The sequence below is a fragment of the Narcine bancroftii genome, chromosome 8 (assembly GCF_036971445.1).
Source record: "Narcine bancroftii isolate sNarBan1 chromosome 8, sNarBan1.hap1, whole genome shotgun sequence".
Taxonomy (NCBI): Eukaryota; Metazoa; Chordata; class Chondrichthyes; order Torpediniformes; family Narcinidae; genus Narcine; species Narcine bancroftii.
In genome coordinates, this window is record NC_091476.1 from 27,491,824 (window position 1) to 27,507,791 (window position 15,968).

The 15,968-nt window shown below is 37.7% G+C and overlaps 1 protein-coding gene across 3 annotated transcripts in view; it reads right to left on the reverse strand.

The window, feature by feature from the left end:
• Positions 1-12: 12 nt before the first annotated feature.
• cstf2 (cleavage stimulation factor, 3' pre-RNA, subunit 2) overlaps positions 13-15,968 on the reverse strand; it is a 42,112-nt gene continuing 26,156 nt past the window's right edge. For 2 of the 3 annotated variants that reach the window (XM_069893346.1, XM_069893345.1), the window contains 5 exons: positions 15,312-15,646; positions 6,167-6,366; positions 4,457-4,540; positions 3,135-3,258; positions 13-712 (listed from right to left, as the gene is read on the reverse strand). In XM_069893346.1, the coding sequence (XP_069749447.1) occupies positions 3,136-3,258; positions 4,457-4,540; positions 6,167-6,366; positions 15,312-15,646 (742 nt within the window). In that variant the 3' untranslated portion in view covers positions 13-712; position 3,135. The remainder of the gene's footprint in view (positions 713-3,134; positions 3,259-4,456; positions 4,541-6,166; positions 6,367-15,311; positions 15,647-15,968) is intronic. The other variant, XM_069893347.1, reaches the window with a different exon arrangement.

Consider the following 15,968-nt stretch of genomic DNA (forward strand, 5'->3'; position numbering starts at 1 on the left):
ACAGAGCCTAGATGTTGAGATGATTTTTATTTACTTTCTTTAAGATGTAAAATGCCCCAAGAGCATCACATTTCTCTGACATTTCAATAGCAATGAAGAACACAACTGAACTTTAATGCCAATATTCAGCAGGAAGTGATAATTCTGTCATTGCAACTTGTTTTTAAAGATGGGATGGGTAGATAAACAGAAATGAACAAAAAAGACAAAAAGCACCAAGGATCAATGGTAGAGTGGCAAAACATTGTGTTACCATGTCAAAAAATAAAGCACATCTTTACAGAGGGCAAAGATGGAAGAGGTGTAAGGTCTTGAGAAAAATCTATACATGCTCTGCTTTTTAAAAAGAGGGTGTAAAGTTTAATTTTTAACCAGGTGAAATGCCACATGCAACGGAATGTGGTCAGTAGGGTCATTTTTAAATGGAAAATTCTTTAAATGCCTGAATACCAAAAAAAAACATTTTTTTGTCTCTTTCTTTCTTCCCCAATATTCAACAATTCCAAACTTTACAATGAACTTTTAACAAACGGTCTCAAAAATGCATTCCAAGATTGTGTATCCATTTCATGAAGTATGCTTTGGATTCCCTCTTCTTCAATGAGTTGAAGGAAAGGACAACAGGGAACCTTCACATTTTACACTGTGGCTCTAATACATAACCAGAGAAATAATCATCTGAGAGAAGCTGGCAGTCCACAAAATAGCCAATCTGAAAGGCATAAATGGCAAGAATCAGATTTTTTTTAATATGAAGAGCAACTGTGAGAAAATATTGAAAAATTATCTTCATTGACAGCAAAATTAAACTGAGCTTGACTAATGATGGAAAATAAATCCATTGATTAGATTCACGTGAGATGAAACCTGCAAATGAAATATTGGCCTCAGAGCACTCATATCCTTGGGACAAAGATATCTTGATAAATTGAGTTAAATTATTTTTTGATCCAGTATTGGAATTCATAAATGTATGCCAATTAAAAAGTTATGAAAAGAATATACCATTAGGGTAACAGGTATACACCATAAAACCCCTGTTATCCAGAATTCAAGCCACCACCAGCAAAAAAAAAATTGTAGAAAATAAAAAGGTGAAAAATACGGAAGTTTAAAATTGGTGCCCCTCGCCATTAGTTCACCAATCACACAACACACAATCTCAAGCAACTGTAAAATTCACTTATCTGGTATCTACCAATCCCCAAAGGTGCCAGATATCAGGGGTTTTGCTGTGCTCTATATATGCCAATGTATATGATGACCCTGGAATTTCCACCAAAATGTTGGTTTTTGAGCAGTATCCTCGCAAATCTGATACTTACCACTGAGCAGTAGATGCTGTTAAAAGCAAATCACATTATTTCAATAACAAATGACCACTTGAAGTTTAAATTTTATTTGGATATTTTTAAATAAACCACTGTCGGCCGTTTAAAGCCTGTACAGAGCCGACAGCAGTTCGACTGGGTAGACGGACCCCATTGAGGAGCACTGGGACTTCACAAATAACTGTGGGGTAGGTCTGAGATTACTTCAGAGCCGGCAGGAAGATGGCGGCAGTGCTGCGACTTTGTCATCAAAGTAAGAATTTTAGACCACTGATTTTATGGTGATTTTGTTTTTTAAGTTTGGAGGATCGTCCTATACAATAGCATATACAATATTCAAAAGCTACATTTTCCCAAAATTATGTTCCCTTAATCTGCTGCAAAATGAAGGAATTCCTTCACATTTTGTCCACAAATTCACATCACCACCAAGGGGAATCAGTGCAATTAAAGTCTATATTCTAAGACAAACAGTTTATTTATACCTCATACAGTAAGAAAGGTTCTTCTGAGAACAAGCAGATTATCTCTAGCATTATGTACAGCCATATACGGAGTACAATTTTGAGTAAGGGATTACACCAAAAAAGATCAAGATACACCAAGTAAGGACAGCACAAGAGTTCTGTTATGGTGTTAATTTAGGAGCACTTTGGCCGCAGTTCCTGTTTTTAAGCTAGTTGGCGCGTGTTTTCACTCTTAAATGTTTTCCCCGATGGGAGGAGGGAGAAGAGAGTGGGTCGTGTGTGAGATTGGTTTTTCAGTATGTTGGCCGTCTTTCCTAGAGAGATGTCGATGCTCCGCTTTCCAAATAGATGAAGTGAAATTTAATTTTTACCAGGTGTAATGCCACATATATAATGCCAAATATGGTTTACCTTTTCCACATAACTACAACATTAACTCTTCTGTAATTACCAGAAAGCACATAGAGTAAAACTCGATTTAATTATTAAATTCACTCCTTCCACAGACTTGTGAACAAACTATTAGGTGATCTGTTCTTTAAAAACACTGAGTTTAAAGAAGCAGCTTTTCTCCACACTCCAGTACATCAAACCACACACAAACTCAATGAACTCCAAGCCAGATTACAACAACAGAGACACATCAGGGTGTCCTGTGTAATGTGCTTCACAGAAACATGGCCAAAGGAGGACATCCCAGACACAGTGCTACGGCCCAAGGGCTACACCCTCCACGATGCTGACCGGAGAGCATTCACTGTCTGGTACGGAGGTGCTAACTCTGATATGGAAGTGCCAATGCTTAAAAAAAGAAAAAAACTCCAGAGGGTTGTTAACTTGGTCTGCAACATCATGGGAACCAGTCTCCATCCAGGACATCTACAAGAGGCAGTGTCTTAAGAGAGCAGCCTCTATCCTCAAGAACCCCCACCACCCAGGCCATACCCTCTTCACTCTGCTACCATTAAGAAAAAGGTACAGAAGCCCGAAGACGAGCACTCAACAGCACAAGGACAGCTTCTTCCCTGCTGTCATCAGATTCCTGAATGAATAAAGGTCCAAAGACCCTGTCCTACTTTGAGCGCGATTCTAAATTTTTTTCGGTCAGGTGGTTTATATAAATGTTTGCACTGGTGATGCAGCCGATTAACATGAAGTTCATGACTTGTTCTGATTCTTCAGTTCTGAACATGAGATGACATACTTGAATGGTTCAGTTCTTTCATGGGATACTTGTACACATTATGCAGCTGGGAAACAAGTACTTCTCCACCCTTATATATATTGCCATAAATATTCGTCCTGATTTCAATGTTCAGCGAGTTCTCAAGTTTACCTCAAGGAGCTCCTGCAGATTTCTGAATCTGTTCTTTTAGGATAAGGATGCTCTGTCTCTGTTCTGGGGGCAGCATGGCAATTTGTTCTGGAGTCAACTGGAGAACTTGCATGATCAACGCAGCCTGGACCAAACACAAGAAATGGTGTCAAAGGGAAACAAACATTTTTGTATTTATAGAATTAATAAAAATCTCTAGTACTCCAAGACCCATCCTCTTGGAGAAGGTTTAAAACAAATACAAAAGGGAATAACCCTTATTTCCAGCATAGTTTAAGCAAATATTGATGTTGCTAAACAGCAGTTTAAAAAGTTTTGAAATTCTTACTATGACCAGGAAATATGAAATTGGATCTTCTATAATGCAATGTATAAACTGATACCAGCTCTGTTACTTAGAACATTAAAAACAGACCACAATGAGCTAGTACACATGGGATTTGTGTTCTACTTCAGACTACAGATCCATGGATAAGCAGGAATCAATAGGAGTACATTAGGTTAATTCAATCTTTTGGATGATGAATCTAGATTTAGGTCCTCATTAATCTCCAGGGCCAGGTGAAATGTACTGGCAGAAATAGATCTGTCCACACAAAATATGTATAATAATGGAGAGTATGGGTCAGTGGCTATATTACACTAAGGTGCAGTACTGGTGGGAGCAGTCTGTCATAGAATAATATCACAGCGCTGGTGAGCACAGACTACTATAAAATAGGTGGAAAAAGGTCTTTCATAATATAAGGCAGTGTTGTAACACTGTAACATGTGTCTGACATGCTATAACATTGCATGGTATATGACCAGCAAAAGGGCCACAGTGAAGTGACATGTACCTTTAAGCATGATTCCAAAAAATAAGTGCCTGGTTGTGTACTGCTAAAATACAAGTGTCTCTCAGAAGTTGTTTAGGTTGGCCTGCTCTAGGTGAAGGGTTCAAAGCAGGAAGCTGAAAGGTCTATCAGTCACAATTCACTTGTCTATTTGCCAAATTGGTTAGACTATTTAATCCAGCATTTAAGCCCGTCTCATGAGACTGTTCAATGGGCTGTTAGTTGAACAGGTACAATCCAATATATTTCATCCTTCTCACTACAAAAAGAAAACGACATATCCCACTTCCTGTCATTTGTGCCTGCAAAATGATCTGCATGTAAATCTGAATTGAAATGATATGCAACACATTCTAGACAGAACTGGTAATAATCACATCTGATTTAATGCTCATTGGGCATTTAAAACTGAAACCTGTTGATTAGAATTAAATTAGTATAATTTCTGTACTCTTCATTTCAGTGTTCATCCTTAATTTCACTAACCTTTTCATGGTCTTGTGGTGTCACTTGAGTCTGAGCAGGACTAAATCCTCCAGGTTGAACTCCAGCAACAGGATGAGCAGGGCCCTGATAGGCACAAGTGCAATAAACATAGATAATTAACAAGCATCTCAGCAGATGGTTGGAAGGAATTTTGAGAAATTCCTTAGCACGGCAATAGCAACAAGCAAGGCACCTCCTGTTTTGCCAAATTAGAGCAGGTGGCAATGTTGTTATCTATAATCTAGGCAGCCCATCTCCAGTATTTAGAATTGGACACTCCTGTATGACAGTGTTCCATGCAAGTAAATTTGAATGATAGTCATGACTGGAATGTGCATTCCAAAAGCTCTGCAATTTATGAGAGAATTTTTCATTGCAGCAGATTACATGTTGATAAGGTTTCAATGTTACAACTGGGAACAAAGATCTGAATTCACACACAATTCAAAATGAAAATAAAGTTGTTTTTTTTAAAAAAGGGGACAAAACAAAAATTAGATCTAGTGTTTTAAAATACATGTAGATAAAGACAGTTTGCCTCTGAAGATCCCAGGGTATTGCTCGAGATTGGTGAAGAAAGTAGAGGTTAGGGCCAACAAAATGGAACCATTCCCTTTTTAAATGTTTTCATTGATCCTGCAATTTGATTTGAACTCATTCAAAATAGAGGTTGAGTGACACTAAACTGTGGCATGAAACTATTGGAATGAATTTATAGTTTCTTCATGATCAACGAATGACTACATTAAACCTGTGACATTTTTGTGCATTATTGGCATAGCTGGACTTGTTATCCGATCCAAATAACCAAGAGCTGAAGACTCACTTAAAAGCCACTGCTGACCTGGCCCAAAACATAACAATGAATCTTAAATTAATCTGATAGTTTTACATTCACTATTTCTGCTAAATGCTTCCCCTACACCCCCCCCCTCCTGCCCCTGCCCAGACTTATTACTTGAATTTAAAAGCTCCAGCTGGTGAAATCTAATTTTATGATCAAGTGCTGCTGAACTTTTCAGAGTCAGGTTCCAGGTAAAGATCAGGGAGGAACTGTTACAGTAAGAATGAAGAAAGTAGACCAAGTGATATTAATTAAGAGCTTCTATATAGCTGTGAAAAGATTCTGGAAAGGTTTTGCTGAAAGTTCCCTCATATACAGACTACTAGAAATTTCTCTTGAAATGTGACTACTGAGTTTGTCATTCAGTAGAATAATCCCAAACTTCTAATTTCAGGCAGCAAAAGCATGCTACTTCCAAACAGCAGAAATTAGGATCATTTCCTAACTACGTTTGCTGTCCATATAAAGAGGACCTGAAAGAATATAAATGACTACTTTAGTAGGAAGGTTTAAAAATAACAAGCAGCAACAATTACTGAAGCACTATATTACATTGCCAGCATCCCGGGTTAGAATGCAGCACTGTCTGGAAGGAGTTTGTACGTGTCTGCATGGGTTTGCTCCAGGTGCTCCGCTTTCCTCTCACCCTCTAGAAACGTACAGGGTTTGTAGGATAATTGGTGTGTTTGAACAGCACAGACTTGTGGGCCAGAAGGGCCCTAAATTTAAAAAAATTAGAAGGAAAATAATTAAATGATTCCAAGTGAACAAAATCTATTGGCAGAATTAATTTCAGCAATATTTTCCATAACACTTTAATTCATTCTGAAAGTATTGTTTATTGTCAAAATATCCACTTCTCTTACCTGCCGTGGAGGAACAGGTTGCTGTGCTCCCTGAGGCCCACTTTGCCCTATCTGATGGGCACCTGGGCCTTGAACTGGTAATCCTCCTGCCATTGGTCCCCTTGGATTTGAAACTGGGCCTTGATTTGGCCCTGGACCTGGACCTGGGCCTGGGCCAGGACCTGGGCCTCTGGTGTCAATACCTCTGGGGTCTCTCGCACCTAACAACAAATTAGGAGTTTAGTTTTATTTCAATAGTTCAGAAGTCCTAATATCTTGGGCATTCAGTTATAACCTATGAATAGTTAACATTTTCTTTTCATATTCAAAGTAAGTTTCCACATTAAACTTGCTCATATTTTCCTCATGTTGTAATTGAGAATTACAATGGATATGAAATTCAAATAAAAAATGTAATTAAAATGAAATGTCTTTTCCTTTCTCAAGAAACATTAACTTGATTATTTTGTTTATATTTAGAATATATATTTTTACTTGTTTAATTGGTTTTAAAAACTTTTTTTTGAATGTTTGAAATTCCTGGAAGCAATCACACAACAGGTTTGATAGCAAATCGTGGGGAATGGCAGCTATCACTTTTACTTCACTGACTATCAAAATGAGATCCTGTCCTAAATTTTTGATTGTCCATCTCTTCATGCATGCTGCATGAACCTGCTGAATTCATCCTGCTCCTCTTTGATTACGCAGTGTTACTTACCCATTTCACAAGCAAGTTTTTTCCTCTGACCCATCCACTTAACACTATTACATTAATGTAAAAGCTGGTCCTTTTGGTCGAGGATGACATTGGGCAGCAAGTTAAGACTACCAGGTTCAATTCGCCTCACAGCTTGACAGCGAGTTTGGGCTGACCCAGTGCCATACAACTTAGGGGAGCAGGGCACAAGGAGAAGTTGAATTTTCCAGTCCCTCTGTATATGTTCTGATTGCTAGTCAATTTTGGAATTAATTCCATTATGTAAAATAACATTCATGTTTTTGAAAAGTGCTTTGGCAAATTGAAAATTTGGTCCATAAAATATTTGCATTACAAATTCAGTACCAATCCTGTTATTTACATTCATCCTACTTCAAATACCTTTCAGAACCTTCAGCAAAATGGATAACTTCAGAAAAAGCTCAACTGAGAATTCGTTCAGGGAGATGGGTAGCAAAGTATACTGAATGCAATATAGCATCGATCTATGGAAGAGGAGAGTTTAACCTTTCCAAGAACAAAAGAATCTCCTCCTAATACATCAGCCACTATACCTTTAAGACCAACCAAAAACCTAGTTGCCAGTACAACAAAATCACTTGCATAATAACCTAATACAGTTAATGATGAAGGTGATAACAAAGAATGCAGTGATTTCATTTGGCATACTTAAGCCTACAATGTTAGTCAGTTTCTTATCCAGCTCTAAAGGGCCACAATTGAAAATTCAGGAGTCAATGGGGCATATATTCAATAAATTTAAATTTCCTCCATAGCATCTTAATAAAGTTGTCAATTCCATAAAACAGCAGAAAAGAATCTTGGTCAGTGCAGTGGTTTCTATTTGCATCTTGTCAACATCTGTGCTTTGAAGAGAAATGAAAGAGAAGGCAGCTGCCTTTCTGTTCAGCAGATCAACACAAAGGATCACTGCACCAATAACCTGATAACTGGAACTGTATCCCGTGAACAATGATTTCCTTTTTGAACTAGACACCTAACTATAGATGGAAAATTCTTAACAGGGTAATATGTCCAGATGAATACATAATTAATTAACCTTTATTAACTTTGTAAGATTTGGGTTAATAGATTCATAGTTTCATTTTATTTGTACATGTTCAAGTAAGGAATCATTGAGATACAAGGTAACATCATATTATCGATTCACTCTTTCATTGCCTTGGCATATAATTAATTCTTGAAATGGTTTAAATGCAACCAAATATATCACATTTGCATCTGTTTATTTGTCATAACATCATAGACCACAGAAATAGACAAAGCAGAACAGAACTTGAACAAGCCTATTCAACCCATCAAATCCTCTTAGGCCCTTTGAAAGGGCAATTTTCTCACTTCCAAAGTCTTTATTTCAGCCCATAAGCCTGAAGGCGATGCATCCTTCCATTTCCCTTTTAAAATTCTCTGCAAATTTCTAGAGCTGTTCTCAATGAAGAGTAGGTTGTACAGATTGCTTTTACAAAAACTAGAAAGAACAATGGTCCCTTACATATTACACTTGTAAAGCACCTAGCAATCCCAAAACCATCTACCCTGTGCTTCCTGCCACATCTATACAGCAACCTTCTGTTTAATTGCACAGGATTCCATTTTCCGAATAAGCCTCATGTTGGTCATGGTAATCAAATATATGTGGACTTTGAAAGTACTTTTTACATCTAATCTATGAGCCTGATCAACTTTCACTGTTAGCTGAAAGATTTTTTTTTCCCAGTCAGACAAGATGCGTCTTTTGCAATGCTAGTTCTACTTGTTTAATCCAAGTATTCCAGATTTAGGTACATTTTCTGATCATGTTTTTCAATTAACTTTCCCAATAGACATTGGTTACCTCCTCCATATTTCCTCAAATTATCCCTCTTGATGGTTTAAAATGAGCATTCCTCTAGCTCGAGCTGCATGCAATACTTGTAAGAATGTTATTAAAGCCACTGCTGTTTCTACTTGTTTTATTAGCAGGGTGGGGATTCATTTCTTTGGATTAAATAACGTACCAACTTTATTTTTAAAATACTTGTTCTAATAATAATGATAAATTCCATTTTTCAATCCAATCTTTACATCATCTGCACCTTCTGTGAAGATTTTACTCACTTCATCTGCCTTTACAAGATTACCTTTTGGATTCTTGACCTTACTTTCTCACCCCCCCCCCCCCCAACCCCGAGTTAACCTCTGCACACATTTCCTAAAATGAATAAGCACAACGCCGCTAGCTTCTCATAACTGTTCTGCCTTCCATAACAAGGTTGATATAATTCCCTTCTGTACTTCCTACAATCTTCATTTATCATTTCAATCTTGGTCTATGCACTCCAGCTCCCAACTGATATTAAATCTGGTGATAGTGTAAAAGGATAAAGACAAAATAAACAAAGGAGCAAATAAATGTTGGAATTCAAATATTAATTGCAAAACCTATCATTTTTTGGTAATGGGTTTGAAGCAGTTTTATAACCTGCTTCCCCAATTTTAAAATATTCTTTCTCGCACTAGTTTGAAAGATAACTTAGTGTTTCTGTTCAATCATGATTTCTGTATCGGAATTAGAATATTAACATTTGGTTAAATAAATCCAGCAGATGATTAGACAATAGAAGAATCTCATCATGCAAATTCAATTGAGATAAGTTCGATTTTGCACCACATCATGCATTCCATCAAAATTTAAATTTTTACAAAATTAATCTTCTTGGGAAGATATATTACACAAATTTTCATAACAGATTTGGAAGTTTTATTGATTTTTAAGAACCTCATGTTCCTTCTTTGAACAGATTTTTTTTCCAATAATAAGTACATCAACTTGTTATTAACCCCCAGCAAGTCAGAACATCCAGTAAAACTGTTCAATTAACACCATTCAGAATTTAAGACAAAAAGCTGTTCAAAACAAGATGATAGAAAACAACTTACACCTGCCAGAAAATTCCCAAAGAATAAGATAAATGATAAATTCCAGGGATTCTTGCTTGGCTCAAAGAATCAGATCTTTTTCCACCAAGATCAGTGGCGAACCACAAGAAAATGAATTCTGCCCTGAATTCTGGCTAAATTTGGATCTTCTAATTGCATTAGTACTAATAGAGCAGGCACCCATCATAGATTTTCTGCTAAATAGTTTGTACCGATCTGTTTCAGCAACAATGCTAAAAGGAGCTCGATCAATACTTCACCAACCTCTCAATTTTGTTCAACTTGGAAATGAACTTTTCAGTAGCATTGCAAAAGATAGTTTCTCGCGGCAATGTGAGCCAACCTACAGAATTAAGAGCAGATGGACTAGTTTTACCTCACCCATAGGTGCATTTAGTTGATGTATATTTGGATAAGACCCTCCATGTGGGTCTTGGTGAACAACAAGAGGTTGGGACCGTGGATCATGTTGAGGTCCACGTTGAGGATCATGAGATGGAATGCTGCAGGGATCAAATTAACCTAGGAGGCAAATAACTACTCATGATGGCTGGGAGAGAGAACGGGGGTGAAAAAAAAAACAGGGAGGTGTACAAGCAAGCAATGAAGCACAAAGGTGTATTTTAAACTTGTATTTCTAATCAACATTAACCCATGAACTTTGGCAACAATTCACATTCTTCTCAGAGCTGTAACTATACTGGCTGCTCTAAGCCTTCAATGGTAATTTAAGATTATAATGGCATTGAAAATAATTCCTATTAGGCAGAAAATACTGTTCAATATTTTTACTGCAGATCTCCAAATTTTGTTTTGAAAATGTTGTTACCCATTTCCAATATCTCTGGACCACAATTTCACCCCCACCCCCAAAAGATTTGCTTCCTCAAAGTAGCAGTGTTGATGGAAAAAGACATACTCAATTGAAACATATAGTTTAAGTACTCATTAAATAACACTGGACAACAATTTTTTTTTAAGAAAGGTTTGCTTCCGGGAAAAAAATTGGAGACTATAATAGACAACTTCAAGCTGAACACAAGGATTATTTCACGTAGGAAGATAGAGAAACATTAAATGAACTTTTATTGAATTTAGCCTGTTTAATTGCATAATGATGCTGACCTATTGCGTTAGTTCAACGGACTTAAAAATGTTTTCCTGCTGATTTTCATTTGTACTCTCAGCATCTGATGCCTCTCTTGTTAGTGTCCAACAATAGTCGGCCAACATTGATGGAATAGTTGCCCTAATACCACTTTTTCATGGTCGCAATGTTTTCACCATGTTCGTCACTGACTGCACCAAGATCAGCAGGGAAGACGACCAAGTGCGACTGCAGAAAATGAATTTTCAATGACACGTTGCACTTCATGGTTTGTCTGCTTGAAGTAGACTTAAAATATGACAGGAAATCACAAATATAGGTTATATCTAAAAAATGGCATGTGATCAAAAACTTTTAAGGTGATTATCATAATCAGCAGATGCCAAAAATCCATAATACACTAAGTGTTCAGGGAGAAAAATCTTCATTGTCGAGTATTTATTGTATTCCTTTTACAGGAATTATAAGAGATGGAACGCATTTATAGCTGCAGGTTCATCTCGCACCGCACAAGTTGCACAAACAGCCATGCCTTCTTTAGTTTTGACAAGAGCATGAGTTTTTACTTCACGCAGGTTGAAAGATTTCCTGTGGCAATAAAATATATGCTACAGACTGAGACCAATGTCCACTGGCCAGGGCCCGTCATACACTGGGCTACCTGGATCTATGCAGATAGAGTTCTGGTCACAAGAACCCCAGGCAACATGAGAAATTATGGGGGCTGGGAAGTTATCAGACAAGAAAAAATAAGCTGTAATCAGAACCCTCACTATGTCTGCCCCATCAGTATTATCCCTCCCATTGCCTGCTTACATGTTCCTACCAATCAGTTTAAAGGCACTTAATGATGCTTCAGAAAAGGAACAAACAGCCAAAACAAAATCATTCTATTCAAGTTGGCTTTCAACAGAAAAACCCTTCACATGGGTCTGCAAACATTTACTCTAGTGTTTGATGCAGCTGGCCACTCCTTCCGCAAACAACAAAACCATAGAAAAACTATAGCACAGAAAACAGGCAATTCAGCCCTTCTACACTGTGTTGAAACATTATTCCTCTAGTTGCACTAACCTGCACCCATTCCATAACTCCCTTCCACGTATCTATTATATTTTTTTCTTAAAACTTAAGAGTGAGCATGCACTTACCATGTCAGATGGTAGCTCAGTCCAAACTCTCACCACACTTTGAGTGAAGAAGTTCTCCCTTTATCTCCCTTAATCTACCTTTATTCACTGTATGGCAACAAGCACCTTCTCCTCTTTAATCTCTATATGTTCCATGCCACTACTGCTTGTTGATCATCACTGCTTCCAACCTCCCTGCAAGAGACCACATAATGGAACCCAGATACTTGCTACTATTTGTTGTTGCTCAACAAGAATGACCCAGACTGCAGTTATTTGTGTATGAGCTCTCCACTGGCCACCATGACAGAGGTGCACCAAAGAGGTACAAGGACTGCTTAAAGAAATCTCTTGGTGCCTGCCACATTGACCACCACCAGTGGGCTGATATCGCCTCCAACCGTGCATCTTGGCGCCTCACAGTTCGGCGGGCAGCAACCTCCTTTGAAGAAGATCGCAGAGCCCACCTCACTGACAAAAGACAAAGGAGGAAATACCCAACACCCAACCCCAACCCACCAATTTTCCCCTGCAACCGTGTCTGCCTGTCCCGCATCGGACTTGTCAGCCACAAACGAGCCTGCAGCTGACATGGACATTTACCCCTCCATAAATCTTCGTCCGCGAAGCCAAGCCAAAGAAGAAAGAAAAGAAAGAAGTGTCTGCAGGAGGCTGTGATAGTATCTATGCAGATTTACTACCGTTATCCATCTCCATCCTACTTTCTTATTCAACCATAGTCTGTGAGACTCATCTATAAATCCCATTGAACACACCATGTGTGGCTATCTCTAATCGGTAGCCAATAGACATGAGTGACACAAAGGTGTGGCTTTAAAGGGACCTTCCCGCCCCCCCCCCTTTGAGGAGTAATTCTTTATCATTCTTCAGCCACGTCTTGATGGATGGATGAAGGCCAGAGGGATAATGAAACATAAATAAGAACATTTAGTAATTTTGTAATGTAGCTTTTCTTTAAAAAAACTTTATTTAAAATTTTATAACATGAATAAAATAGAAAATTACATTTAAAAAGAATAAAAGTAAGGTAATGTAGCCTTTTCAGAAAATTCTTCTGAGAGTTCTCCATCTCCAACTGCCATATGTTTGTCCTGGTCATCTCCAGGGTGAATCCGCTACCTCTCCCCGATGCTCTGATTTCTTTCCTGGAAAGAGGCAAAATAGAAAAAAATAATGGCAGACTTTGAATAGCTGAAGAGTGAAAATTTATTAATAGTATATATGAGGGAGAAGCACAGTATTAGCTAAAGATAGGGTGGCTACATATATTGGGTAAATCTACAGAAAGGATAGACATTTGGGGTGTCCAGTTACAATGAATGAATTGCTGGCATAGCATTAAAAGGAATCAAATGAATACATAATCAGAATGTGCACAAATTTCCCACTGTGCTCACCTTGCATGATCTGGGAAAATCATCAAGTTGTTTGCAACATTGAATTCAGATATGAAGGCTAAATTGCTTGAGGTAAATTCTTCAGTCACTCCAGCCTCGCATTTATCTTGTTGATTGGAGCTTTCTTCCTTCTTTCAGCAAGATTAAATATCCAGCAAGAGAACTACTGAATCTGATGCCAGCTTTGGAGATTTCCTTGAAAGTTTAGGTAACTTTTGATTTCGTGCAAAAATAAAGCTTGCAACAAGTTTTGAAATAACCAAGATGAAAGCGAGTGCTGAGGGGTTGAGGAAGAGGTAGAGAGTCACAAAATAAAACTTTTTGTTTGGAAGAGTTGCTGAATTAAATTTGGTCAAATAAACACCATGCCAAACATAACTTTATCTCTCACACATAGATAAGCCCTGCTCCTTGCTCCTCTTCCACGCTTCTCAATTCTCAGCAAAACCCAGCAGCAAATTTAATCTGACAGGATGATCTAGCAGAGGTGCTGGAAAATTAGCAAAATGTACCTATGATGACCTATTCCTGCAGTTATCCTATTAGCCCATGCTTCAATTTAAAAGAGTTGATAGTACAGAGACTGACCCTTTGATCGACCTAGTCCATGCCAATTAAATACCCTTTGACACAAATTCCATTAACCAAGACTTGGCGTGTAGCCTTCAGTTTTTTGGCAATTCAGGTGTTTGACTCAATAGTTCTCAAATGTTGAGTACATCCACCTTCATCAGCCATGCAAGCAGTGTGCTCCAAATTCTAGTAAATTTCTGTGGCACACTTAAACCTTTAGTATTTAGATTATTGTACTTCCCTTCCTCCTTCCATCGAAGATAAATGACTTCACAATTGTGGTCAAGTCCATCTGGCATATGTCTGCTCCTTTCACCAGATAATTTTCAAAAATTTCACCTTGTTTCTGGCAGACATTTTTTAAAAAGGCATTATACAATAATTTGCACGTGCCCCAATCTGGACAAACAGAATACTTAAACAGGACAATTCACAAACATGGCAAATCATCATACAGTTTTCAAGATAAGTTTCCATTTTAAATATGTATTTTCACAACACTGTGCCATTGATAAAGTGGCAATCACATTCTCAAGCTGCTGAGGAACACTAACATTTGTTTACTGATCAACTTCTCCAGATGTTTCAAAGTTTCCAAGATGTGCAATGAAATATATCAATCCATCTCAAAAATATTAGGTAACAGGAATTATTTTGATTATATATTCTTCCTCCCCCCCAAAAAAAACCAAGCATAAAGATTCTTTTTCCTTTACAGTCATCTTCCTCAATAAGTAAAAGAGCCATTTGTAGAAAATATACTGTCTGATATGCATAATAAGCTGGATGCCAAAGGCTGTTGTGTAATTTTCCAGGCTGAAGGAATACTATGGGACAACATTATTGAAGTCAAATTCTTCTCAATCCTTTCCATCATTTTTTTTTCATGTTAAATATTTCACTTGCATTAAGGCAGTGTAAACAAAAGGTAACCTTAGATTGACATAATGCCCTACTTGTGTTGTATTTTTCTTACAATTGAATGTTATGGAGAAGATAAATTTCATTTAAAACTTGCTTATTTAAATGTTCAAAAAAAAATCAATAAGGTATTTTCAAAATTACACTTATTAAAATGCAGTGGCAATTATCAATAATCACAATATTGTAACGTGCTCATCAAATTAAATTCATTGTATTTACTGAAAAATATTTCCACTTCTAGCAAAATTTGTTCAAATGAAAATTCAAATATGGTTGATCAAAAAAAAAATTATATTTTGTAATTTCTGTCATTTTCAAAATTATCCACGTTTTCCTCTATAAAAAAATTTACCTCTAGATTCATGAGGAGGTCCACGCTGGTCCATCATTGGCCCCCTTGGATCTCCCATCATCCCTCTTGGATCTCCCATAGGCCCCCTTGGTTCTCCCATAGGCCCCCTTGGTTCTCCCATAGGCCCCCTTGGTTCAACAAGTGGCCCACGTGGCTCACCCATTGGGCCCCTTTGTTCACCAATGGGTCCTCTCTGTTCTCCCATCGGCCCTGGTCTCATATCATGTTGCATTCCCCGAGGTTCATGGGCATTTCTAAGGTCGGGTGGTACCCTGCCATCATGACCAGGCACGTGGTGCATGGGTGGCCCCTGATGTGGTTGCCCAATATATCCCCTGTAAGACAAAAGCAATACAATTATATAGCTATTTGGTTAATGGTCTGAAATTTTCAAATTAAGTGATTCAAAGTGGGAATAAAATTTGAACCATGCCAATCAATATCAAGCTAATAAGCCATGAATCAGCTGCGATCAATAGCAACGCATAATGTGACCAATCCATAGTCAAAATGTGATTTCGGAGTTCTTCAAAAGGTTAACTTGCGTAGATTAGACCAATAAATATGCGAATCATTCCAAGCCATTATGCTGACAATATCAATGACACAAACCTCTAATTGTCCTACAATAATGCCATATAATGCTTTGAATTAAAA